The sequence below is a fragment of the Ammospiza nelsoni genome, chromosome 1, assembly GCF_027579445.1.
Source record: "Ammospiza nelsoni isolate bAmmNel1 chromosome 1, bAmmNel1.pri, whole genome shotgun sequence".
Classification (NCBI taxonomy): Eukaryota; Metazoa; Chordata; class Aves; order Passeriformes; family Passerellidae; genus Ammospiza; species Ammospiza nelsoni.
This window is the reverse complement of record NC_080633.1, coordinates 106,176,755-106,203,264: the sequence shown is the minus strand read 5'-3', so window position 1 is coordinate 106,203,264 and position 26,510 is coordinate 106,176,755. Positions and strand designations below refer to the sequence as shown.

The following is a 26,510-nucleotide window of genomic DNA, read 5'->3' as shown; positions in this document are numbered from 1 at the left end:
TTTAGATTGGACATTAGGAAGAGTTTCTTCACAGAAGGGGTGATTAGACACTGGAATAGACTGCCCAGGGAGGTGGTGGTGACTGCCCTGGAGGTGTTTAAGGAAAGACTGGGTGTGGCACTCAGTGCCCTGGTCTGGTTGTCACGGTGGTGTTCGGTCATACGTTGGCTTGGATGGTCTCGGGGTTCTGTTCCAACCTCACCGATTCGGTGACTGTGATTCCTTCCCAAGCGCGCGCGCGCACCTCCTGCCGCCGTCCCGTCCCCGCCGGCACCGGAGCCGTTCCCCCCGCGCATGCGCCCCGTCCCACTGTTCAAACAGGAAGGCGGACATGTTGGTGCCTCTCGCAGGTTCCCTTGCAGCCGCCGGACCTCACGCTCTCCCCTCCCCTTAAGCCGCCTCCTTCCCTCCCCTCTCACGCCGCAACGTCGGGTCCGTCCTGAGGCGGTCCGGGCTGCCGTCCCGTCCGTGAGGCAGCGAGAGGCGGAGAGGGAGGGGCTGAACCGGCGTTGGCAGCGGCGGGAGGCAGCGAGAGGAGGAGAGAGGAAGAAAGATGCTGCTGCGGCCGTTCCGCCGGTGAGGTTACTCGTCCGCCGCCCGCGGGGGCAAGTCGCCCGGTGCCTTCCTCGCTTCCTCGCCCTGTGCCCACGGACGGACCGACCCCACGGCGCTGAGACACACCGTCGAGAGGATTCCCCTAAATTTTATTTTTCCATCAATTTTTTGCCTTGTTGGTGTGGCTGCAGGCTTTTGTCTTTCTTCTGTTCTTTTTTTATTTCTTTCCCCCCCCCCCTTTTTTTTTTTGCTTCTCCTCTTCTGTTGTTTCTTCTGGTTCACCGGAAAGAAAGCCGCGCTCCGGAACCTGGCACCGACCCGCCGGCGCTGCAGCAGCAGGGCGAGGAGGAGGGACCGCTACGCTGGAGCCCAGGACGGCTTTCCCGGCTGGGAAAATGGGAATGCTGAGGCGGTGGGGCCCGAGCAGAGGAGGGAGGGAGAGGAAACCTGCTGCTGCGGAGCTGTGAGCATCCCGGGAAGCTGCGTGCGTGCCTGGAGGAGGGGGAGAAGCAGCCTCGTCCCCCGCCTGCTGCGGGCTCCCCTTGGATTCTCTGTCCCCTTGGCGGGGACTTGCCCCAGAGACTTCTGTGATTGAAGGGATCTCGCAGGAGGCTCTTCCTCAGCCTGGTGCAGGCTGCAGTTTCTCTTTTGTGCTCGCCTGTTCCTGTTTTTTTTTTTTTTTTTACTTTATCATTATTATTATTTTTTAACCTTAACTTTGCTCTGGAATAAGGGAAACTTTTTAACTCCGGAAACATGTCGACGGGAGAGAGTTTTGAGTCTCGGTTTGAGAAAATCGACGTGACTTTGAAGGACCCCAAATCCGAAGTGAACGTGGACTGTTTGCTGGTGAGTACGGAGCGCCGATGGGCCCCCGGTCACGTCTCCCCGAATTCCTTACCCTGTGGGACCGAATCTCGCTCTCCTGGCTGAGTCACCGCCCTGCTCGGCTCCGTGCTGGTGTTTTGTTTACCCAGCGTTGGGCTGAGGGTGCGTGAATGTGCCCGTGTGCCGGGAAAGCGGCTCCTGCCAAGGAGGCGCCTGCCCAGCCCTGCCTCACACTTGTCATCTCTCGCTGCCGGCGCTGCTCTGTGCCCCGCCGGCTGTCACAGGGGCGGCGGAGCCTTTCTTTCCACAAAGGCGGAATTCGTGAGTGCCGCTCCTCTGTGTGAGCACAGGACGTCAAATAGCTTTGACACCAGTTCTCTCTCCAACAGCTTTTTTAAAGACTGAGGTCCTCTTATGCTGTGGTCATGCACTGCAGCGCTGACAGTCGCATACAACGCGATTAATAAGCCCTTACAGGTGGGGGCAGGTGTTTAAATGCATTTTAAACTGGTGGTTGTGCTAGGCCTGCTCGCTTGTTGTTTCCCTAATTGATCACACCTAATAGCTGGGTCTCACCAGTGCTGTCAGTGTTAAAACCGCATCATAGGAAAGCAAAGCATAACACTTCCTGATATAAAACCAACCAACGTCATTTGGTGGCTGATGAGAATTGGATGCTCTTTTAGTCCTCATTTAGTTCACTTAGTACCGCAGTAAACTGCATGCCAAATACAAGCCAAATACAAGCAATTTGCTTGGGATACATCTGGGTCCCTAGATACGCCTAGAGATGTCCTTAAATAGTACCAAAGTGTAATTTGTGCTTTCACACTGAAGTAGAGGGCTTATTTTCTTTGGAGCAAGTGATGGAAGTTCTTTAGTGTATTTTTTTCCCTGGCTTTCTGTTGTCAGAGAGAGGAACAAATAAATTGAATTTGTTCCTCGTATGAACTCTGACATTTGGGGTTGGAAGGGAAGGGAGGTGTGGGGGTGGAGATAGCTCTTAATAGTCATTCTTCATTTTCTGCTGCATGGTTCTTGGCAGAAAGCTTGCTCGAGCATAAGGCGGTGAATAGATTACCAGAATAATGCAAGAATCTGGGCAAGTTCACAATATTGTTTACTCTCTTTAACTTATTACAGGTTTGTGAGCTTCTGAAGTGTTGGCATATCAAACCTGCATCCCTAGATAAAAGCAGAGCCTTGTGGATGCTGCTGTCACAAAGGAAAATAGTGCTGCATCTTCTAGTTAGCTTGCTTCTCTTGATCTGCTTTACCTATCTGTCATCTTAGAGCCACAGCTAATGAGGAAACCTCTGGTTCCTAGGATATAGTGTGTCAATTTTGGTACCTCGAGACTTATCAGACATTTTTACAGCCAGGTTCTATTGATAGGTGTCAAGAGTATAAAGTCAGATAAGAGTTCAGAGTTTATATTAACCATGGCTCAGTTTGTTAGTATGTGCTGAAGTGCTGGCAGTTCTATGGAAACCTTCCTACAGTGGTAGGAAGGAGTTGGCAGGTATCGGACATGCAGTTGGTAGTATCTTTAACTGTATTCCTTAATCTTATAATCAGTTTAAGGATTTGCCCCATTTCAGTTATCTTAATTGTGATTAGGAGCTAAGCTGTAGTCAGTTTGGGAATGAACTTGCTGGGATGCTTCCTGTCATGCTTGTTGAAAGTTTCAGAACATGCGTTTGCATTACAGATTTTAAGGTCCTTTGAAGTGACAATTTTTTAGGCAATTTCTTTTAAACTATTATCAATTAAAAAAGAAATGCTGCTTCTGAGGAAATCACTTGGTAAGCTAACTTTCTATGTGTTTGGTCAATATATCAGTCTTAACTGCTGGCAGGACATATACTTTGCTTCACTTGTTCTTGGGGTCTTTTCCATAGAAGAATTTAAGTATCTTAACATTTTCTAAACGGCTTAAATATTTTACACCAGTTCTTAATGTGATGATTCACACTGCAAGCATCATTCTTGGCCCAAAGTACTATTTATATATCAAATCCATTAAAATCTGTATGGATATGCTTTTAAGGAAGAAATGCTTAGGTGTAGGTGTGATTGATCTGCATTTGAATACCTTCTGAAATGAACTCCCCATTCTCCTCTGGGCAAGTCTCAGTTAAAGAGGGAAATTTGACAGACTTTAGACGTGGTACACTTAACAAGAAAGTTAAATCATATTCTTCTGATCTGACTACATACAAAAATTCTTTCTAGTAAAACTTTAAAAATCTAAAATATTTTTATCTTTAATTAAAGTTGTGCATTGATGTTCCTTATAACTGCTTTGGCTTTTCCTAAGCAAAGGTGGTAGCTGACTGTGTGTGTCTGAGTGGAAATACAGGAATAGCAGATACACAGACACTTCAGCATCTGATACTCTGTATGTGTAGGTTTAAAATGCTGGGGTTCATTTAGGTTCAGGGAACATTTTATTTGGCTGTATGATGAAAAGTCCCAGCAATGCTCTTGGCTTCTCTTAGGATGGTTTTATCCTCTAACTTGGTTCCATTTTTCTTCTGCTCTTATATTTCTTCCCCATCAGTTTGTACCCTTTGTGAACTAACAGGCAAGACACGGACTAACCTTTAAATCAGCTTTGTAGCCGTTTTGGGTTTTGTTGACTGTCATAAGCTAGAAAGAGTCTAAATTTAAATGTGCAGTAGTATGAGAACTCTAAGAAAAGAAGGTGGGGGTGGGGCCTGATACAAAGGAAGATGTGTTTGTTACCGTTTCAGGAAGGTGTGGGAGAAGAGTGCTGACAACAGAGCAGAGCAGGCGGAAAAGGCACACTGAGGGCCTTGTAACTTCAATTTACATGCTGCAGGAAGGAAATTCATAAAGCCCAAGTGCAGGGCAGAGATGTGTTTATTTTTCCTGTTTGCTCTTATGTAATAAAAAAGAGAGTAAGAAAATGAGTTTAGGTTGCAACTGTCTGTGACAAAATTTGTTTCTTTGAGGCTTCCATGCACTTGATTTAGTATTAGGCAGGGGAATAATAGATAAGCTGTTTTGGTTTTTTTTTTTTTTTTTTTTTTTTTTGCTGAGGCCTGAGGAGACTCAAGCCTGATTTAAGTATAGACAATGTGTCACAGCATCATGTAGTGCATTTTCTCAAAATATTTGTTACTAGGAGTCCTACAGTCCCCAAAAGATATAATAACAGTGAAGGTTGTGTTAGAGAGGTGTCACACTGTGGGGTGTGCAGTGGTCAGATCTGGTAATTTCCATAGGGGTGCTGAATAGGCCCAAAGGCAGTGAAGTGACTAACTATTAACTTGAGCTAAGTGAGCTTAAACACTGAAAAGCAGTATTCAGTGAGCATCATTCTACAACAGTTTTTGGAATGAACCCGTGTTTTAGTAAATTCTTGGGTTTTATGGGCTTCCGGTTTTTGGAGAGTGGGAGGTAAGGGGTGTAATAAGTGTGGAGATATGGGACATTTTGACCTGAAATATGTTTTTGATTCTAAAATAACTAGTAAGTTTTCATGGAAATGTGTTTTGGTTCTCCCTCTGTTCAGGTAGGTGCTCACAAAGAGTATTTTCATGGTTTATACAGGCACTTGAATTATTATATATATTCTTTTATATGTATATAACAATATAATATTGTAATTATTCAGGTAGTCAGTTACTTCCATAGTTGATTTTAGAAACTTCACACTTTTGGTGGTCTTAATCTTTCAAGTTGTCAAATATTTCATTTGCTGAGCAGTTTGTCTTCAAAATAACTGACAGCAGTAAACATTGCAAATCAAAGCATATCACAAGCTTGTTTTATCTGCTCTGAAGAGGTTTCCATTTTTGTTGCACCAGAAATGCATAGCTACAGAGCTTGATTCACCTGTTTTTCCTAGGCCTGTTTCATCAGCTAGATGAATTCATATTCATCTGTCTTGCATAGGAAAAGGCAAGATGATCTCCTCATCTTTGATATTTGGAGTTCTGTATATCTATGTTACTAGACATATTTGCCTTCTGTTAAATGTGTTAGAAAGCACTTCTGAAGACTTTGTGATTGGGGATTTGGATAATAAAATTTTAAAAAGCAATAAATAAAAAGGAAATAACTGCAAGTATTTTTACTTTAGAGGTATCTGTCCAAATAGCTGTTGAAATCATATTGGCTGAAACTACATTAGCTCTGCTCTTAAAGTCTGAGTGATTAAAAGCTAGAAAAATTTGGTGTCTGAGAAGCTTCCTTGATTGCTGATGAAGCTTCTTGTGTGTGTGTGTATATATATATATATATATGTTTTTATTTTTTTTTTCAAGAAGCAGAACTTCATGAACAGTTGCAGATTGTCAGCTTCAGGATTCTTTAAGTTGTCTGAAGCTGGTCCAAAGTAAGGAAAGTTGTTGTGACTGACACAATCTCCTTGGACATCTTTCAGCCATTCTTTAGATCCCAGTGGAAGGTCTGCAGTTGCATTGGGACAATCACCAGCATCACTACAGACTGGGTGTTGAATGGTTTGAGAGCAGCCCTGTGGAGAAGGATTTAGGGGTTTTATCTGAATTTCTTGCTCATCTGTCAGAAAATGTCCTTTTTGACAGGGGCTGTTAGTGTCAGGGCAAGGGTTTTAAATTGAAACGGATGCAGATTTAGATTGGACATGAGAAAGAAATTTTTTACTGGGAGGATGAGGATGGTGAGGTGCTGGAACAGCTTGCCTAGAGAAGTTGTGGATACACCATCCATGGAAGTGTTCAAGGCTGGATTGGATGGGGCTTTGAGCAGCCTGATCTAGAGGAAGGTGTCTTTGCTATGGCAGGGATTTGGTACTAGTTGATCCTTAAAGGTCCCTTCTAACCCAAACCATTCTGTGATTTGGTAGTTAGATTCAAAAAAAGACTTCTGGCTGACCTAGAAATACAATTCCATGTCTTCAGGTTACCTTATCTGAACTTTATATGCAAAAATAATTTATGTTAATTATTACTATTAGTTATTAATGTTAATTAACATTATTAACAATGTTATTTAATGTTAATGTTATCTACTCATCACTACAGATTATGAAATATAAAGATTCATGGTAAGTTAATGATAAAATAGATCTTGATATGTTAGTCAAAGGTAAAATGCAACTCTAAGTCGGCTTTGAGCATACAGTAATTTGATGGTTTCTTATTTCAGGTTGCATCTCTTAAGAGACTTTTAGTAATATGTTAGCCTTTAGAAATTTAACAGTAGAGATGTGGAACTGTCAAAATGTTAGCATTTGTTTCATGGTGTATGGTAGATGTTAGAGAGGAATTAATAGTTAACTTAGCCAGTTCTTCTGCTTATAAACTAGAGGCTGTGTAGGAAAGTAATTATTTATTTTTCCTATAAAAAGTTTTAATGAGAAATGATAATAGAAAGTTGATGTTGACACGTTTCAACAAGAGGAATAAAACACCCAACTAAGCTATAAATGCTCTTACAAAGTAAAAATATTTGTAAACAATGTCCTTTTCCCTGGCAACTACAGTGTGTTTTTTTTTTGCTTGAGGGAAGGAAGAGGGAAACACCTGGAATTTGTTTGCTGGACAAATTGAAAATCAACCTGTTGGTCTGTGAATCTTTGAGGACAGTGATAGTTTCAGGAGCCACTCATTGAGAACTTAATAAATACTGAGGAGCCCTGTGAGCAGATGATGTTGGTAGCCTCACAGTTGCTGTTACCAGAATTCCCTGGGTCATACTTGAGTACTATATAAAAATAAAAAGCTTTTTAAGGTCTCTTACTAAAGAACACTGAGATGTTTGTCTTGATACAGGATGTTTATCTTATATTTAATAGGTCCCAAACCATGTAATTAAAATCTTTTTTTGGTGGATGTTGCTTGATTCTATTTATCAAAACTCCTTTGTTGTCAAGAAATTGCAATTCCAAATAGAAATACTAAAAAGCTGAACTTTTTTTCCTGAGAAAAAAATTGGAGAATGGTTAAAAACTTTTCTGTCTTTGCCTTCAATTGTCCAGTCATTCCATCAGCAATAAAGCCAGAAGGATGATGAGACAGTACTGGTGAAACTGCAGGTAACACCCAGTTATAGCTCAGTTAAAGCAAATGCAAATAACACCATCTTTTAGCTTCCTTAGCAAGCTGCTGAAATTAACCCTGAAATTAATGCCAAGGCACACGGTGTGGACAGCAAACAGGAGGAGCAGGGAGCCGCGCGCAGCAGGAAAACTGGAACACTGAACATTGGAACAGGCTGACACCGGAACACTGGCATGGAACAGGCTCCCCTGGGCTGTGATGGAGTCCCCGTCCCTGGGAGGGAGGTGTAGATGTGGCGCATGGGGACACGGTGTAGGGATTGTGCTTGGCAGTGCTGGGGAAATGATTGGACTCAATGACCTTACAGGTCTTTCCCAGCCGAAATGGTTCTGTGAACAGTGATTGAACAAGTGCTGAAACAGGATCTTTGAGAAGAAGAAAAGTGCTTTGGAGCTTCTCTTGTCCTCGGTGTTTTGCTGTGCTGAGCGGATGGGATTGCCTGTGCTGGAGTCTGCAGGCAGCAGGGCAGAGCTGCTGTGTGGTATCTCACCTGCAGCAGGGTGTCAGGGTGTGAGGTGTGTGGGGCATGTTCAGTTACAGCTGGCTGGAGGCTGTCTAGACCAGCAGGAGCTGCTTGGCTGGGTTGGCTGCCCATGTTGCTACAGGAGAACCAGCACAGGATCAGCACCAGCTTTTGACTGGAGCAGGGGTCAAAGTCTATTCTGATACTCAAAATCTTGTAAAGGATTGGCTTTCGCTAGCTGAAAGCTTGCCACTCCCTCTCAATATTTATACAATAAAAACTGTCATGGGGACAGTATGTAAGATCTCTTTATTAGTGGGTCCTATTTGAAATCCAACTGCAGATTTCTTTATATCAGCTTCTCTTATGCTTTTATACGCATTCATTTTTCTGTTCTTACTCAGAGCTCAGAAATACGTGAAGATTTGCTTGTTTTTTGTCAGTTGCATGGTCTAAGATGATGCAAAGACTGTGCTTGGAAATCTCTGTAGGAAACACTGCACACACTAAGGCTTCATTTTGGACTCTAGATTGGAACTACCTAAGAGTGTTTCTAGCTTGAGTGTGTCTGGGCTGTGGAGCTTATAATTGAACTGGAAACACAAGTGGAACATGTCCTTGTTTTTTCTTACAGATCTTCATGAGTCATAATATTCATTTAAAAAATCCTCAAATTCTAATAGTTATGTAAATATTGACTAATTGTCTTTTTATGTTTTTTCTCTAACAGAGTAGAAAGCAGCATAGTACTTAGTGCTGCACTATATTCAGATGTATGAAATGCTAAGGTATGAGTATATGCAGAAAAAAACTTGATGTGAGATATCTACATAGAAGATGGCTGTTTTCCTGTGTAGTCAGTGACTGCTATGAAAATACTGTGGAGGCTGAGCTTAATTTTTAGCAAATAAATAATGGCCAAAAAAACCCCTGACTACACAAAACTAAGTATGTCATCTGGAATGTGCTTTTTGAAGAAGAGGAAGCCAGAAGATTGTCTTGACATCTGGAAATTTCAGCTAGGAAATTTTTTCCTGTTTTGTGGTTGGAGATGGTACATTTTTCAGCAGATGGTTAGTAAAACTTGTATTATAGCCATAATGGTTATTTCCAGTGGGAAAGTGTAGAGGAACAGTGGTTTCAGGCATTCATCTCCAGCTGGCTGCTGTTTGATCATTTGTTTCTTTTGTCTAAATCACTTACTTTGGATGGTGATTTGGAAGTCTGCCTTCTCAATTTTTATTACCTTGTATTGTGGGAAAGTAGTATATTGTTGAGTACAGATGATGGTTTTTTCACAGAATGATTGAGGCTGGAAGGAACCTCTGGGGGTTCCTCATCCCCCTGCTCTGATAGAGTGGTCTAGACCAGGTTGCCCAGGAAGGCTTTTGACAACTCTGCAACCTCTCTGGGCAACCTGCGATTTTCCACTTCTCAGAATACTTTCTCTGTTGAAGCTTCACCCAACAGAAAATAAAATTCACCAAAACTAAATAGAAAAGTCATCAGTACTCACTTGGCATTTATTTGCAGAGTTCTGGCCTTCTTGTTCAGTAAATCTGTTTCTAGCCCAAATAATTTTTTTGAAGGTATCTGCCACAGAAGATTAGAAGAACTTTTTGCGTGGAGGCATTTGTAGATTTGGATATTTTAAGCATAAAAATTTGTATCTGAGGGATCAGTTGCTGTGAATTTATAAGCTCATATTAATTTGTGAGTGTGGTTGAAACAGAGGTAGGATTTTTCTATTGGAGCTAAAAAGAGAGTCATTGCTTTGTTGTGATCTCCAGTTTGCACTCCACTAGTGCCGCTTCAGTTTTTCATGGTTATGGAGCCTTGTGTTTTCTGTATGTGCACACAGATAATTTTCCTCTTGACAAGCAGTGAGGGGTGCTGAGTAGGGCTTCCTTATTTTCCTGGAAGTGTGAAAAACTTTTTGATACTGACGTGACAGGAACATCTCCCTGAGAGACTGGAGAAGAGGAGAAACTGCTTGTGGAGTTTTTGGGCAGAGTCTTCAGAGGAGAAACTTCAGCTTCAGACTTTGACTTCAGAGAAGCTGAAGTGTAAGGTGTCAGTACAACAAGCACCATCTTCCTAGAGTATGAGATCTGGGGACTCATTTGGCTACAAGTGTTAAAATGACTCTGTCAAGTAGTTAAAGAGGGGAGGAAACCTCTCCAGCCAGGATCTAACCAAGTAGGAGGGGATGGGGAAGATTCCAGGAGGGGTGAGGTGAGGGTGGGACAGGAGTGCAAGTGCACTGGTTGTAGTTGGCTTGTGCTTTTTGCAGATCCTAGGTTGTACAAATAATACTGGGCAGGACATGAAGCTCTGGTTGAAAATAGAGATAATACTCATGCCTCACAACTTTGTTGTGATACTCTGCACTGCTGTCAGTGTAAGAGGTGGAATCATAGAATTCTCTTCTTTGTTATTAAATCTGATTGTACAAATGTGTTTTTATACTAATCTCTTCTTAGAAAGTAGCTTTGATTGTAGGCATGTGAAGAATCCTATTGGTATTGAGCTGAGAGAATTTATTCTTCCCTTTCAGAGAGGGAAGGTGGTTCTGCCACTTCACTGACAGTTTGTTTGTTGCTCTAATACATCTTCTGTGGGTAGCTGTCCTCCTTCTTCAACTTACTACTAAGTTCATTGGCAATTAAACAAACAATTGCCAGCATAACAATGATACAATTTTTGGTGGTCTTGGGATCGTTCAAATCTGGTGTTACATGCTATATATCCTCTTTTGTGGAAATTCAAGGCTGAAAGTGGCACCAGCCAAGTGGTAGACTCACTAGAAATTGAAATTTTTGCTCTGCTAGTACTGGCAACAGTCACCATGGCTTTTGAAAGAGCGACCATTGTTGCCAACATTTGTGTAGCAAAGATGGTGACAAAAATAAAAGAATTGCCCATGAAGACCTGTGAGTGAAATCTGAACAATTGATGTGATTGTGTATTTTAATGGGTTGCTTTTTGTTTGAGCAGTAGGCTTGTTGGTTGGTTGTTTTTTTTTTTTTTTTTTTTGTCTAACACACTGAATTTATAATTAGACATGTCATTAATGAGCTAGGCTTTCTCTGTAGCAGATAAATCAGTAGGTTTCCTGGGTGAGCTTTTGTGTGCTGTCTTTTACTAAAATGCCCATGGCTATTTTTAGCCTTTCTCATACTCCACAAACTGTTTTGTATACATGGGTTTTGGAAGCAGCGTGACCTTCAGGTGTTTGGAGATAGTTTTGACTTGCAAAATCTGGTGGTCAGAGAAATTATCAGAGCTAGTCACAATGTGCTTCTGAGTCAAGCTATGAAGACTCTTGGTAGGAAAACCATATTTAGGAGAATTCTGGGTTGTTTGCCTAAAGAAAAAAGTTGTAATACAAAGAAGGTCTTGTATCACATATCTTGCAAGCTCAGAGCTGTTAATTGATTCTGCATGGCAGATTGGATTGGAGTAAGGAAAGGACTAAAAGTCTCTCTTGTTCTTGATGAGTGTAAGGTCAGAGGAATCTTTGAAGTGTTTTCCTTTTGTTTTTTTTTTTTTTTTTCCTGTCCTCAAATGCCTTCCGGCTTTGATAAGAAAGCTTTTGTCCTTCTGAATGCAATGTGAGCATAACACTATTATCATTAGTGGTTTGGACTTGGGATCGAAGCAGATACCATGTAGAGGCAAAACTGGGGTGTTGGATGCTGGTGCTGCAGGAGCTGCTTTGTGTCTGGGACTGCAGTGACGGTAGGCAGCTCCTCTGTGCCTTTCTGCCTTCTGGTGTCAGGATTTTTGGTTGGTGTCAGGGAATAGTTGGGATGGCTCCATTGTTCTTTTCTTTGGTTGTCTCTTCTTTGAGCTCCTGTCAAAGAACAAAGTCAGATTAACTTCACCTTCGTATAAAGAATAGTTTCTGTCATAGATCTTTGGAAGTTCATGGGAAAGAAGGGTATGAGAACCATGAGTTTTAGAGGAGAGAAAAAGGTTTTTTTTCTTTTTATATACCCTATTTCATTGCAATTTGACAAACTCCTAGATATGGTCAGGAATAAAAGAAAAGGTTCATCATAAAACCACTTATTTGCAGGTTGGGAAGTTTCTTTCAAAGTTTCTGATGCCCTTGAAGTAGAAACTTAATTTTTCAGTGTAAGATTCAATCAGAATAGGCAGCTGAAGGTTTTCATTCAAATCTGGCTGTCTTGTGAGAGGTTGACTAACTCTACCAATGCAGGACATCTTTTGCTTTCTTTCCTGTATGTTTCAACATCAAAAAACTTACCTTACAGTGGTGCTGTGTTACTTATATTTTGTGAGAATAAATAGCAGTGTTCAGCAAAAATGTAATTCTTCTTTCAAGTTGAAATTCTAAGCTTTTTTCTGAATGATAATTCCACTTATAGGCCCTTACATGTAATTTAGGAACAAGTCTTCTGAGCTGATGGGTTAGCAAAAGTGGGAAAAAAAAGAAACAGTCATGAGTTTTTGAAGAATTACTTCAAAAAGTAATATGATGTTTTTACAAAGTAAGTTGTTTTTCTTTCAGAGGAGTTGGAATCAACCTCTTTCATAACAATGGAAAAATACACAATCTTTAACAAATAACTTGCAACTTAGAGCTAAGCTTGTGCTTAAGATTAGATAATTCTCTGTATATCTTGCTTCCCTTGAATTTCAGCATGATAAACAAATGTCTTTCAGGTATAATGAAGTGCAGCTCACAGAAATGAGCTGGTTTATTTGTTAAGCTTCCTTCCCACATCCAGAAGAAGGTGGAAGCAGTGTTAGCCATAAGAGCACCTGATGAAGTTGGGCAGGATAACCATGTCTTCATCTCTGCAAAATACAAGAATCACCTAATTTTTAAATCCAGAAAGGTGGTGTCTGTTGTCATGATTTTATGTTCTTCAGCCGTCACATAATTTCTGTTTCACTTCTGCAGTAGAAATAAAACCAATAATCATGTTCTGACAAGGAAAGGAGAAGCAACTAAGGGGACAGTCAACAAAAATTATTTTGTCAGTAATGCCAGTCTTGTCAATTTATAGTTTCCAGTTAATTCTTAAACTTGTTCAATGGGTATTTGCCTACCGTAAATTACTTAATTATTGACAGTTATAAAAAATAACTTTATCCTTTTGATGTTGAGGTTGTGAAAAGTCAGTTATTCAATTTAATTCTTACTCTTGTTTGAGTACTAGTCAAATATCTCTTGAAAAGATAGGAGGTGAAATGAAAATTGGTGTGCCATGTTATCCTCTTGCCTTGGTAAATAAAATATCAACAAATAGAAGCATCAGTGCGGTATCCTTGATACTGTGATACATCTTTCTTTGCTTTTGAATATTTTAAGCTGCAGAACACAACAGATTACATTTATGGTGTGGCAGGGGTAGGGTACAAGAACAAAAAAACGCGCTTTGTGGAGAAGGAAGTCTTGTCTGTATGGAAGATAATTACACAAATATGAGGTTTGGAAAACAGGCAGAGAAATTAGTAAGATGATAATTAAAGATGATTTTGGTGTTAGAATTGTTTGTTTGGCCTAATGTGCCTAAAGTTAGGGTTTCCTGATTTCTTCAGTCTTTTTCTGAGAGTGTTTTGTATTTCTGTTTCCTGCATCTAAAATAAGGAAGTACTTCCCCCAACCCCCACAATTTGTGGTTTGATGGCATGGAGGCAAGTTACTTTTTGTACTCCTTTTAAGGGGTAGGGAAATTTCGCTGGTAGTACCGTTAAGTATTCGAAAAGCAGACCTCAAGCTACAAGGACGTGTGTCAAACATGAATGGCCAACAAAAACCTCCACAGCAAGACTTAAAGTCAAAAGGCAGGCTTGAGTCTATTTAACATTGCATCTTCACTGGTATGTTGCAAACTACTTTTTAAATATAATTAGTTGCTTTCAAATTCTTTAATTATTTTTGTGGAATCACAGAAGTACAGAGTTGGACCCACAAGGATCACCCTGACCTTGCACATTTTACAAACCCCAAGGATCACACCATGTGCCTTAGGGTGTTGTCAGAATGCTTCTTGAACTCTGTCAGGGTTGGTGGTGTGACCAGTTCCCTGAGGAGCCTGTTCCAGTGCCTAACCACCCTCTGGGTGAAGAACCTTTCCTAATACCTAACTTAAACTTCCCTTGACACAGCTTCATGCCATTCTCTTGGGTCCTGTCCCTGATCACCAGAGAGAAATCAGTGTCTGCCCCTGTACTTCCTCTCATGAGGTTGTTATAGGCTACAGTGAGGTCACCCCTGACTCCTCCAGGCTGAGCAAGCTGAGTGATCTCAGCCACTCCTTGTAAAGTCCTGAACCATCTCAGTGGCTCTCCTTTGGACAGTGTCTAATAGCTCTGTATCTTTCTCATTTTGTGGCACCCAGAACTGCCCCCAGCACTTGGGAACTGCCCCCAGCACTGGAGGTGAGGCTGCCCCAGTTAGAGCAGAGCAGGACAGTCCCCTCCATTGCCAGGGTAGTGATGCTGTGCCTGATGGCCCCAAGATGCTCTTGGCCTTCCTGGCTGCCAGGGCACTGCTGACTCAGATTCAACTTGCCATGGACCAGAACCCCCAGGTCCCTTCCCCTGGTGCTCCTGTTCAGCATCTCATTCTGGTCTGTGTGTACATCCAGGGCTGCCCATCCTTGGTGCAGAATCCAGCACTTGTCTTTTGTTTATGGTTTGTGGTTGCCCAGCCCTCAGATTTGTTGATGTGTCTCTGCAGGGCCTCCCTGCCTTCGAGGGAGTTAACAATTCTTCCCAATTTAGTATCACTGGAAAAATTACTTAGTATTCCTTCCAGTCCTGCATCCAAGTAATTGATGAAGATGTTGATGAGCACAAGGCCCTGTGGAGGGATAGAGCCCTGCAGACCTCTGCTAGTGGCAGGTTGGCAGTCTGATGTCACCCCATTCAATACAACTCTTTGTGCCTGACCCATGAGCCAGCTGCTCACCTGTCCCATGCTGTGTTTATCCAGCTGAATGCTGGACATTTCATCTGGTGGGACACTGTGAGACAGTACTGAAAGCTTCACTGAAATCCCAAAAGATTAGATCAGCTGGCTTCCCTGGATACCTTGGTGGGTTACCTTGTCCTAAGAGGGAATTAACTTTGTCGAGCAGGACTTTCCCCTCAGGAGCCCATACTGATTGTGACTGATGACTGCATTGTCCTTCAGGTGTTTTTCAGTATGCCCCCAAATAAGCTTTTCTCTAATAGTCATTGAAGTGACATTGGCAGGCCTGGAGTTTCCAGGGTCATCCTTCTTGCCCTTCTTAAGTTGGGACAATGTTTACCAGCTTCCAGTCAGCTGGAACCTCTCTAGATTCCCAAAATCATTAAAAAATCGAGTGGGTTATCTTTTTGAGTTAGAGCTGTAGTTTTCTTAAGTTCTGGATGTTCCCACAAGTAGGGAAAACTGATGTACATGGACAGAGGCTTATGACTGCAAAAATCTGGTTTTGGGTAAAGAAAATGAGTTTCTCTGCATGCTAATGCAGGTTAGTACATGAACCTAGAAATTACTGTGCTTCAATATAAGTAAATTTTTACAATACATTAGCTTTTTTAGTAGTATGTTCATAGTGTTCATCACTCTCTTTGCATTGAATGTGTGATAGAGAATTACTGTATTTTTAGGGGGTAAATTGTATACAAAGAGGAGCTTAATGAAATTTGATGCTTTCAATGGAAAAATGTCAGTGCTGGCTGTTGGAACTGTGCTGTGCATGTATATGAAACTGTTAAAATGAAGATACGTGGACTTTAAGTTGCACTTAAACTGCAGTGTCCAGTGCTCAGCTGATAATGCTCAGTAGTATAAAGGGAGACTCTTCCTGTTTGCCATAGTTTCCAGTGGTGTAATCGCTGGAGGAAAGGAGGGAGATCACTAAAATGTTCCATTGACCTAATTAGCAGTTTGAGGGTTGTAATAAATAAAGTTTATTAGTTCTCGGAAATAATTTTCCTTCTTGTTAGCCTCATCTACTGAGTAGGTAGTGGTTTTGTACCTTAATGAATTCATATACAACTATTGCTTGCTTTTTACACCTGTGAAAAGCTTCATTAATCACTCAAGATCATAATTAAATAAATGAATTGGATAAAAAGAAATTATTAGTACCTCCACAGACTTTTATATACATGTATACACAGTATATGTGATGAAAAATATAAAATCATGACTTTCATTTTCCTTTTAAAAAAATCTGCAAATTCAGTAGAAGTACTCTTAAGTTTCAGAAAAATTGATAAGAGTTTTTGTTTCCAGTACTGTGCAGTTATAATTTTCTACTCTAGATTTTATTAGAAGGAAATTGTGATGAGAATATTTCTGTATAGTGAATGGTGACACCAAAATTGCACAAGGAATAATCTACCTAAATTTTGCTAATGTAGAGTTGAAATAACTTTTGTGGGACATCAAATATGTATTATTTTACAAATATATCAGGACTTGTGGTGGTCAGTAGGTTTTACTCAGGCTTGCAGCCTGTCACAAATGGGGTCTTGCAGGGTGGATGCTGGGCCTAATGCTGTCTGGTGCCTTCCTGCATGACCTGGATGGTGGCATTAAAAGTAGCCTCAGTAAATTTGTTGATGGCATTGAACTGAGTAGTGAGGAGACCTTTTAGAAGGAAGAGACATTTTACAGAGAGATCTGGATAGGCTGGAGGAGTGGGCAAGCAAGAACAGTATGAAGTTTAAGGAAGCCAAGAACAGATCCCAAGGTCCAGGCTGGGATCTGTGAGGTTGGGAGCAGCCTTGCTGACCTGGGGCTCCATTGGACAGCAAGGTGGGCATGAGCCAGCAGAGCATGGCTGCAGCAACAAAGGCAGAAAGGCAGATTGGATCCTGGGCTGCATCTACAGCAGGGTCAGTAGCAGATTTGGAGGTGTGATCATTCCACTCAGTGCTGATAAGGCCACATCTGAAGGGAGGTGTCCCGTTCTTGGTTCTGCAATTCAAGGAGAGCTCTAAAGGAGGGTCACAAAGGTGCTCAAAGGGCTGAGAACTTGGTTTGTGAGGGAAAAGTGAACGTGCTTCCCCAGAGATGGCTTGGGGGACCTCATCACAGTGTTCCAATGCTAAAAGGACAGCTACAGAGAAGATGAAAGCTGTCTTTTCAGGAGGAGAAAATGAGCCAACATGTACATTGCCATGGGCATTGGGAGAGGTTTATGTACAATGTCCCGTGTTGCATTGGGGGAGATTTACGCACAAAAAATGTTTTACTGTGGCAATAGTCAGTCATGGTAGCAATGTCCTCAGGGATGAAGTAGAGTCCCCATTGGTGGTGGTTTTCAAGACTCAGCAGGGTGCTGGGCAATGTCATCAAGGCTCCCTTTTGCTTGAACAGTCGGACAAGGTGAACTTTTGAGGTACCACTAAATCTAGACTGTTCTGTGATCCCCCGTCTTTGGACAAAACATCTTTACAGTTTCACTGGTTGGTTTTCCCTTTGCTTTTTCCTAGCTTTGTTTCAGAGCCTCAGTGAAGCTCTTAAATCAGTGCAACAACATGTTTGCAGCAGTGCTGGTTAAGTAGAAAGTAATGGTATGTGCTATATGTATAAATTGTTTCCTCAGCTATCAAGGTCCCATTTTGTGACCTGTGACACTGTACAGGATATCAGGATATGATATCTGTGCTGAGCACTGCGATGTTAATTCCTCTTTTAAGGGCAGACCTGGTCTCATGAGGGTGAAAGAGACTTAAAGAGAAAAACCTTTAAAGGTAGTGGCCTGGAGACATGGAAGAAACTCAACCACAGAATGCATGCATAAAAAAATCTAAGTTTCTAAGGACAAAAATATAAATTGCCTTTATTTTCTTAAATATTTTTCACTCTAAATGATAGCTCTAAATAGCAATAGTATCGGAATTTAAAAAGGAAAGCATCAGGAAAAGCAGCTTCCACAGAGTTAATTTTTGTCTCTTTGTGACATTTAATACGCTAGAAGTTAAGATGAACTCTGTCTGGAAGGAGGGAAAGAATATTCTGAGAGTTTAAACCAGCAAGTTCACATTATCCATTTAGATTGGAAAGATACCTCTGTTAAGGTAGGAGGAACTTGCAAAATGATCAGAGCTAGTAGTTTTGTCTTATGATGGTTTCAGGTGTGATTAGTATATGCCTCCAAATTAAGAATTAGCATAGAATGAAGTTGTCAGTAAATAGGATGTGATTATTCTTTGTGAGTATGGAAGTAATACAGGTAATTTGGATATGACAGGTTGTTACCATATACAGTTAGATATAGCCAAGCAACATTTAACTTTTACTAGATGAAGATTCGTAGTTTATTTGGGCACAAAATGAAGGCTATAGGTACACTTTCAAAAAATAACCGAAGTAATTGGTTGAATCTGTATTTCTGTTAGAGCCCTAAGAATTATATAGAAACAAATTGTCTAAACTCTGCTCTTAAAGTGTATTTTATTTCTCTGCTGATTATTTTTCTGTAATAAAACTTAAAAGTGCAAGATATTTGTTTTAGAATTCCACTGTACAATAAGACTGGTATTGGAGGGTTCTGTAGCAGCAATCCTCAGGCCAGTCCATCAAGAGTGAGGCCACAATCTTTCTGCAGCAGCCTCTTGTCTCTGTTTTGCAGGCCAGCATCTAACACAGCTACTGCCTTTGTGCTGCATTCAGGAGCTGTAGTATTTAGCCACAGGCCTTTTAGAACTTACCTCCCTCTTATGTTTTGGTTCTGGGGCAGGAGGACGCCTACCGTGATCCGTACTGTGATCCACCAGTGAGGTGTATTAGAAGGTGATCCACCAGTGAGGTGTATTCTATTTAGAAGACATTGGAAGAACTCAGTGGAAAGAGCAAATCAAATTCCATTTATTACTTATGGTCTTTTCCCACTGGCCATTGGCATTCCGCATGCACTTTTGAAGAAATGAGATGCTCCAACATCTGTGGTGCCAAACAGGCAAATTCAGTCACTGTCACTGTGGTGTTGGAAGGAAAAGAAATTTAATCAGGATGCCTTTTAGTCATCCCTTTACCATCAGGCTCCTGTTATGTTTCTGCTAGTTCAGAATAATTCAGTGTGTTGGTAGTTGACTCTTGACAGAGCAGATCTAAGCCATATTGGCCTTTTAAGGCACTCAAAGGTATGCTTCTCCCCTTTTACAGAAAATAGCGTATTTATTTTGAGGATTGATAGGAATGTAAGCTGTATTATCCTGATTTTGGGTTTGTAATTTTTAAGATCATACTGCTTGTAATTAAAAATTTTTAAAAACTTGGGACTTAAAAGTCAAAATATGTTTTTGGCATGCTCATGACATTGAACAGCATTTGGAAACACAGCAAGTCAGGCTGTAGGATATTCAGATGATTTTCTGCTGTTAAGATTAACTTCTATGTAGAAATAGTTTGTAAGAATTTAGAACTGTTCAACTTAGCTTTTCTTCTGAATTTTCTTGCTTGTGTCTTCTGGACAGCCATGGATTTTTATATTGGTTTTCAGAAGGAATAGCTTATCTATTCATAGGCTGGTTTTCTGTTGTTTTCTTAATTCTTTACAGCAACATGTACAAAAAGAGGAATTATCTCGAAAAAGTATTATCTCAGTGTTCTTATTTGTGAAAGCTGGCTTTTAACTGAATCTGTTGAACTGGATTGACTAAGTGTCATCTTCAGAGAATAAGCAGATTAAGAGGTTTTTCAGTGAGGTAAGGTTAAATAAATTGGAAATTTGTCATGTCATAGTTTAGTAAAGGGACAAAACTATAAGAAATGACCAATTTTCATATTTGTCCCTTAATTCTATATTGGAAGAAAAGAAGGAGAGCTCTAAACATGTGAATATGACATGATCTTAGAGTTGATCTACAGCAGTTCAGAAAAGGGAAATTCAGTTCTTTACAGTTTGCTGCAAGTTACTCAACGTGTTATCTTGACTGAGGCAAGTAAGGGGGATTTTAAATGTGCTTTACATGATAGTATTAGGTGAAATGCTGCATTGCTATTCTTCTCTGAAGACTGCATATAGAGCTTTGCACCATGAACTACTTGTAATTTTGCAAGTGAAAAGGAGTTTGTCTCTGTTGTGTCTTTGTTAAAGTATTTGGTACTTATTTCTCTTCCCAAGCAAACAGTTTGTAAAATGTGATTCTGAATGAAAGTGGTGGGTCATTTTCAAAAAAAAAATATTATTATTTGATATGCTTGGTTGTTAGGGATGTGTAAATCTGTGTATAGAGAATGCTTGCATGCACACACTTCCTGGTGTTAGACCTTTCTTAATGTCAGATGGTTGGGTTTTTCCTTTTTTTTAATCTGTAGTTCAGAGTTTAGTTAAATTTAATGATAGTTTACCTCAATGCCAGTGCATTTTGTTTGAATATCACAAAAGATACAACTGCCTTCTTCATTTTCTTTTGAAGTCTCTGAGGCTAGATACATTCAATTATAAAATGACCATGACTGGTAACAAGCATCTGTTTCCAAAATTACTGTTTCCATCCATGTTTTATGTAGTTCTTCAGAAATTGGCTCTGTGGTCCAGCAGACTTCTGGAAAGTGAAGTGCAGGACATCTGACAAAAGTGTGACTCTAAATTCTTGAACTGATTATTACTCTTAATTACATTTCAGAATATCTCATGTTGATACTGCATAGTATTTAGAAATTGGAAACCTGCTTTCCTCAGTGTTTTACAAACAGAATTTGTATGAATGGGAAGTGGCAGATACTGCCTGACCTCATTTGACCTGGTCTTTGAATGACTTGGTTTTTTAATATTTTTATATACACATACAATGTATCTCTAATCTCTTAGTTCATGTAGATTTCCAAGAAATCAGTGCTTTTAAAACGACTTCTTTTAAAAAATTAGATACTGGAAAAATGTTCTCATAAAGCAAATCCTGGGGTAAAAATCATATAGAATTTGGATGGAAGTAAAAAGTAGCCTTTCAATTCCTTTTGGTTTATTTTGTAAAAAACACATTTTTATCAGGTTTGCTCTCTGCTTGATGAGAAAGTAAATGACAGCTACTCAAAATGGTCTGTGGGATGAAGGAACAGAAAATATCATGTTAGTGCCCTCTGATTTGTCTCGTGGCAGGCTTTTATGGTGTTACAAAAATATTGCCTGCCCTCATCTCCTGTAGAGATTAAGTTAATCAGCCCAGGCTCAGTCTTGCTCCCTTGTAAGGACAGGCAAGAGAGACTTTGACAAGATTCCATGGTTGTGGCAATGGTCCAGACAGCCCTGGCTCTCTTTCCTCTTGGGTTAACATTTGTTTTCTCCTGTGTTCTAAATGCAGAAGAAAATCATGCCTTTGGAGTCTACTGTATACTGTTTGGGTGGTTGGTTTTCTCAGGTTCTAGAGTGCTATGGAGGAAGAATGGTATTGGGGAGGAGTTGACATATTCTTGTGTTGTAGCTGGACAAGTTGGTAGAAGAGTTGCTTTTGCAGTTCTTTCTTAGTATTTTAGTATTTTTTATCCTTATGATTGCAATATATGAGCTTGGTGAAAGTACCCAGTGTTGTAGAAGTTGAATACCACTGTTTTATGAAGTTCTGCTCTCTGTGTCTCATGCTTTAGCAAGTGTATTAGGAATGCATGTGTCATGCTTGAGCAATGGAAATGTTGGGAAAAAACTTCTTTCTTGGTCTGTGGAGTCAGTGGCTTTAGTTTTCCTCAAACTTTAGTCTCAAAGCTTGAAAAGGCACAAAGAAAAACTTGAGTGCGCGTCCCTAACAATCTTGTAAGAGTGATAAATCACATCATCTTTGGACTTCCTTGAAATTAAAAATGTTGGATCCTCTAATGGATTTCTAACATTTCCTCTCCTTCTCTAGTGTTGAAATACTGTACTTGAAAATCCCAGATAAACTGGCTTATATTGTTGCAGTATTACATATGGTAAAATCCTTACTGATTATGATGAGACAGACTCAAAGTTTGTAGAAAGCCACCCTCAAGTTTTCATGGACAGCTTTGGTTCTGTTCTGTCATTTCAGTAGTGGAACCATGTGGAATGTGGAACCATGATTTCATGTAAATTTTTGATTTTATAGTTACACCTTTCTTTTTTCACATGCAGTCCAAAGCATTCAGGATTTTAGTCACGATTCTACTATGGTGTCAGAAAGGATAAAAAGAGTACTTAGAGATTTGGTTTAAATCAGAGAACTGTAGAATGTTTTTTGGTTAGAAGGGACCTTAAAGATCATCTAGTTCCAGCCACCTTGCTATGGACAGCCACTATCCACTAGACCAGGTTGCTCAAAGCCCTGTCCAGCTTGGCTTGAAGACTTTTGGGGATGGGACATCCACAATTTCTCTGAAAGCATCTGTTGGGGGAGTATTTTCGACCTGAAAGTATTCACTGTTAGTGACTTGAATATATACTGAAACATCCAGTATTCATTAAAATGGTGTAACTAGTGGCATTGTCTGTATATGATACCATTTTTTCTTCAGGTTGGTTTTGAAAGAGAGCTTGTCTCTTCACACTTAAAAAAAAAAACCTGCTTGAGGGTAATGGGTAAAACATGTTTTTAAAAATTTACAAATTTAATTAATTGGGTTCTGGACTCTGGAAACAATCTGTTAGCAGAACTGTTTTGGTTCTACATTAACAGTGAAAATTTCCCAAAAATGTGGAAAACTTCCTGTTTTGTTCCTGTTAGTTACAAAATCCTATTAAGTCTGACAAATCTAAGTGGTTGGAAATAGAAATGACTTGTCTATAGCTAAAATAATTCTCATGGAATTTTTATAACCTTTTTTAAAAATAACATCACTTGAAAGTCATTTTTGTGGGTATATTCATCATGGAAAAAAGAACAAATATAAAAAACATTGGTTTTATGTATACAGACATCTTTTTATTGAAAGTGAAGTTTTTCTTTTAATTAATGCACAAAAAAATCTATGGGCTTCACTAGGGCTTGCGATACAGAACTGCCTAACGATGCACAAATTCTTAAATAGTGTTAAGTTCTTGTTTAGTTGCATATTTCAAGTATCTGCTTGACGTGTGATTGCTTGTGCTGGAATGTTTATTGCAGAAATGTAGCGAGAGCTCTGACAGGAGATTGCGCAATCAAAGAAGCTTCTCAGAGTTGATTCCTTGCTTCAGTTGTGCTCAACTTCCCATATTTTTCGTTTTGCAGATTGGTTAGCATGTGACACTAAGGAAAGACATTGCTTTACAAATCACTAATTCATTTTCTGCAGAGTTTTTTTTAGCATAATTCTTTCATAATCTTCATTTCTGGACTTCTCTCATGTAATTGTAGAAGTGTTTTGACTTGCAGAGTTTTAGGGAAGAATTTCCCTTTTAGTGGTGGGGAAGGGGAGATTTTGTGCAGTGTTTCCAGACTGCTAGAAAAATTATGATGTTCCCACTCTTTCTTGAAAAATTATTAAATTAATTGTCTGTGCTCTGTTAAAAAAATTAGGTACTTTTGTTCTCAGCATCTGTTTCCAGTCCCCAGATTATTTTTCTGTGGAGTGGATTTTATTACTACCAGAGGGCTTTTTTTCCTTGATGTACCTTTTTAGAGTCTTTTTTTAAAGCATAATTATTGAGCTAATATAATCTCCAAGACCAAATTGTCAAAGCTAAAGAGAGAACTTCCCTTTTTATTGTTGTATAGTTTATTGTTCATGTCTGTAGTTAGCACTTAGTTATGTTTGCAGCAAACACAATCCAGGTCAGGTGACAGTAGGTTCAGTGTGGCTGATAAGGTATTGTTGCTTTACAGAAAAATTAGCATCCTTTCTAGTGACTTATTATATTGCATACTTTGATGGTAATATTTTTTGTTTGTTTGTTTTTCATAGCAGAGGTATCACTTTTCAAGCAAAAGCATAGTGTGAGAGCTAGAAGCAGCAATTTAAGCTGTTGATGGGAGAACTTAGACTAATTTTAGTGTAATGTAAAGCTAAAAGATCTAAAGTTGCTTTACATATTTGACAGCTTTTAGAAGAGCTAAAGCAATTTTATCGATGTTGTTTTCAATAACTCCTATGAACGTGTTGCTGTCTTGCTATTTCACATCTTGCCCAAGTGACTAAACCTTACTTTCTGAAGTCAAGTTTCATGGATACCTGCCTGGAAAAAACATGGGAGGCAGACAGCAATTTCCTAGGCAACAGATGTGGAGGGGGTTCTGTTTCCTTTGGTAAATACCACTATTTCCTAATGGAGTTGTGCAGTTTCTCTTCTTTTGGTGAAGTCTTTAGTCGACTCCTTGCAGGTTGCTGCAAAAGAAGCCTTAGACTTTTGAGCTGGGACTGGACCAGTTTGTCTTCATTCTTTGCTATCTCTGATCTGTCTTTATACATTTTGTCGAAGGGAAGTTATATACCAGTATTTGCATCCATAGTGTTAATTTTTATCCATGTTACTTTTGCTTTCTAATGAGCGTTTCTTAGAGTGTTGACTCCCATTGATCTAAATTCGTAGTTTTGAGTGTTTGTGTTTCAAATGAAAAGGTTGGGAGTCCCAAATCAGAACAGCAGATCTCTCTGCTGCCTGTGGAAGAATCTGCCCTCACAGGATAACCAAGAAAGCTGTGGGGACCTCAAAGACTGTTTGCTGATATTATTTACAAGTGATGTTTGGCTTAAAAAAAAAAATGAAGTAGCTATCTTATATCTTAGTTGAGGGAACAGGGCTTGCCTTATATTTTTGGTTAGCACCATCACTTTGAGAAGTGGAAAGGATGTGAAGTCACTTTTTTCCACGGTGAGGTATTTCTGTGGATAGTGTGTCAGGTTGTTTGCTCATCTCCAGTTGCAGTTGTTGCAGTAGCTGGGAACTCTAGACCTGTGAGGCATTTCCTAATGCCAAGTGCTGCAGTGGCTGTGGAATGCTGCTTCCATGGTGATAAACATCAGTCACTGCTCCTCACCAGGACTCCTTCTTCTTCTAACACTATTTTAATATATATGTTTTAGGTGTACTTGTGTTAATGACATTTAATACAGTTTTCTTGAAAAGGGTGGTTTTAACACTGTACTTATGCTTTATTTAATTCTAGTGTTAGCCAAACGTGGCTTGATAAATCATTTAAACCTAAAGTAGGCTATCTATTGTCTTATTTTCTACACATTAAAGTATAAAGAATATCTGTAGCCTTCCAGATAGTTCTACAATGGTGTTAGTCTTTTTATGTAAAGTATTGTTTTCATGGTAGAATGTGCCACATTTGCTATAGAAGCTTTGAAGTTTGTAAAACTTGTCCAGAGAGCATATTAACCAGTGCAAGGGAACATTTTTTAAGGAAATGAAGCTGCAAGGATCCAGCGATCTCACTTGCTGTGAAATGAATCAGTATAATTTGACATAATGGCAATCAGGTTTTACTCCCATTTCACATGTTCCTGAACTGTTTTCAAATTATATGGTACCTGTTTTCTGCCTAGAATTTACTCAGTACATTCTTGGTGCTGCATTGGTCTATGTTCATCATCATCCTTGAAGACACTCTCATCTGATAGTTGTTCCTAAAGATGCAATACTAAGTGGAATTAATTCTGATGACAAATTGAAATAATAAAGCAGTAATGTAATAAATTGAAGTTTGCGTGTAAAGACTATTGACCACAAGAAATTATGCAATTGTAGTAAAATTAATGTTGTAATGTAGTGTTAGAATTTGGAGTGGAAAGAAACACCCACTGAAATACATCTTCTGGAATATGTCTTCAAACAATGTCAGTTTTCCATAATTTTAGACATAAAATAGTCTCACTGATAGATGTCATTCAGAACAGATATAGTGATTGGCAATTTCTTCATCTAGTCAGTGGACAGAGAGGAGCTCTGGTGTGAAGGATCTATGACTTAGACTCTGTTTTAGTGAAAGACTGAGGTGTGCAGTGGGTGCTAGCAGTACTCCTGCGTGCTTACTGTATATTGGTTGATTTCACAGATTTACACTACATTTTGTTTTAGTTTATTTTTGGAGATGCTTCAGGTGGTAAGATCCATTGCTGGAGTGACGAAACAGCAACACCCAGAAATGCATATGAAAAAAAATTATTACTTGTATGTGTATCTGTCTGTAGACTTGTACCTGTGGTTTCCTAAAGTGCTAATATGGATATAACAATATTGAGAGGCCTTTTGGCTCTGGTGTTAGTTTCAGTGGATATTTTGATGCATGTGATTGTGTATATCAGTATAATGTGAGATATCAGTATAATTTGAGCTATCTGGATTGATTTATAATCTGGTGAGTCATGTAGGAAATGTATATTCCAGGAATTTGTCAGTGCAAGTATTGAACAGCTACTGTTTGAGCAGAAGGCAAGTACGTGTACTTATACATGGGAGCACACAGAATGTGGGTGAAGTTTGCAGCTACACTTGAAATAACCCTTTAAAATGATCAAAATGAAAGCAATAATCCATACTGCTTACAATAATGCTGTCTTGAAGTTTCAAGATCTCTTTATTCAGTTGTTAAATCTTCACTGAGTCAAACGCTTTGCTCTTTATTGAGCTAACACCCCAGCCCCCCAGTATTTCTGTTTGAAAGGCTATCTGTTTAAGCAAATTTGCAAGAACTCCTAGGAGTATTGCTGCATATGAGGGCAGCAATTC

The 26,510-nt window shown here is 39.7% G+C and overlaps 1 protein-coding gene across 2 annotated transcripts in view; it reads left to right on the top strand.

Moving 5' to 3' along the window:
• The first annotated feature begins 453 nt into the window (after window positions 1-453).
• The window catches only part of ROCK1 (Rho associated coiled-coil containing protein kinase 1), an 83,844-nt gene continuing 57,787 nt past the window's right edge, over window positions 454-26,510 (top strand). The window contains exons 1-2 of one of the 2 annotated variants that reach the window (XM_059467332.1): window positions 1,001-1,018; window positions 1,289-1,404. In XM_059467332.1, the coding sequence (XP_059323315.1) occupies window positions 1,312-1,404 (93 nt within the window). In that variant the 5' untranslated portion in view covers window positions 1,001-1,018; window positions 1,289-1,311. Of the gene's footprint in view, window positions 1,405-26,510 lie in introns of both variants that reach the window. The other variant, XM_059467323.1, reaches the window with a different exon arrangement.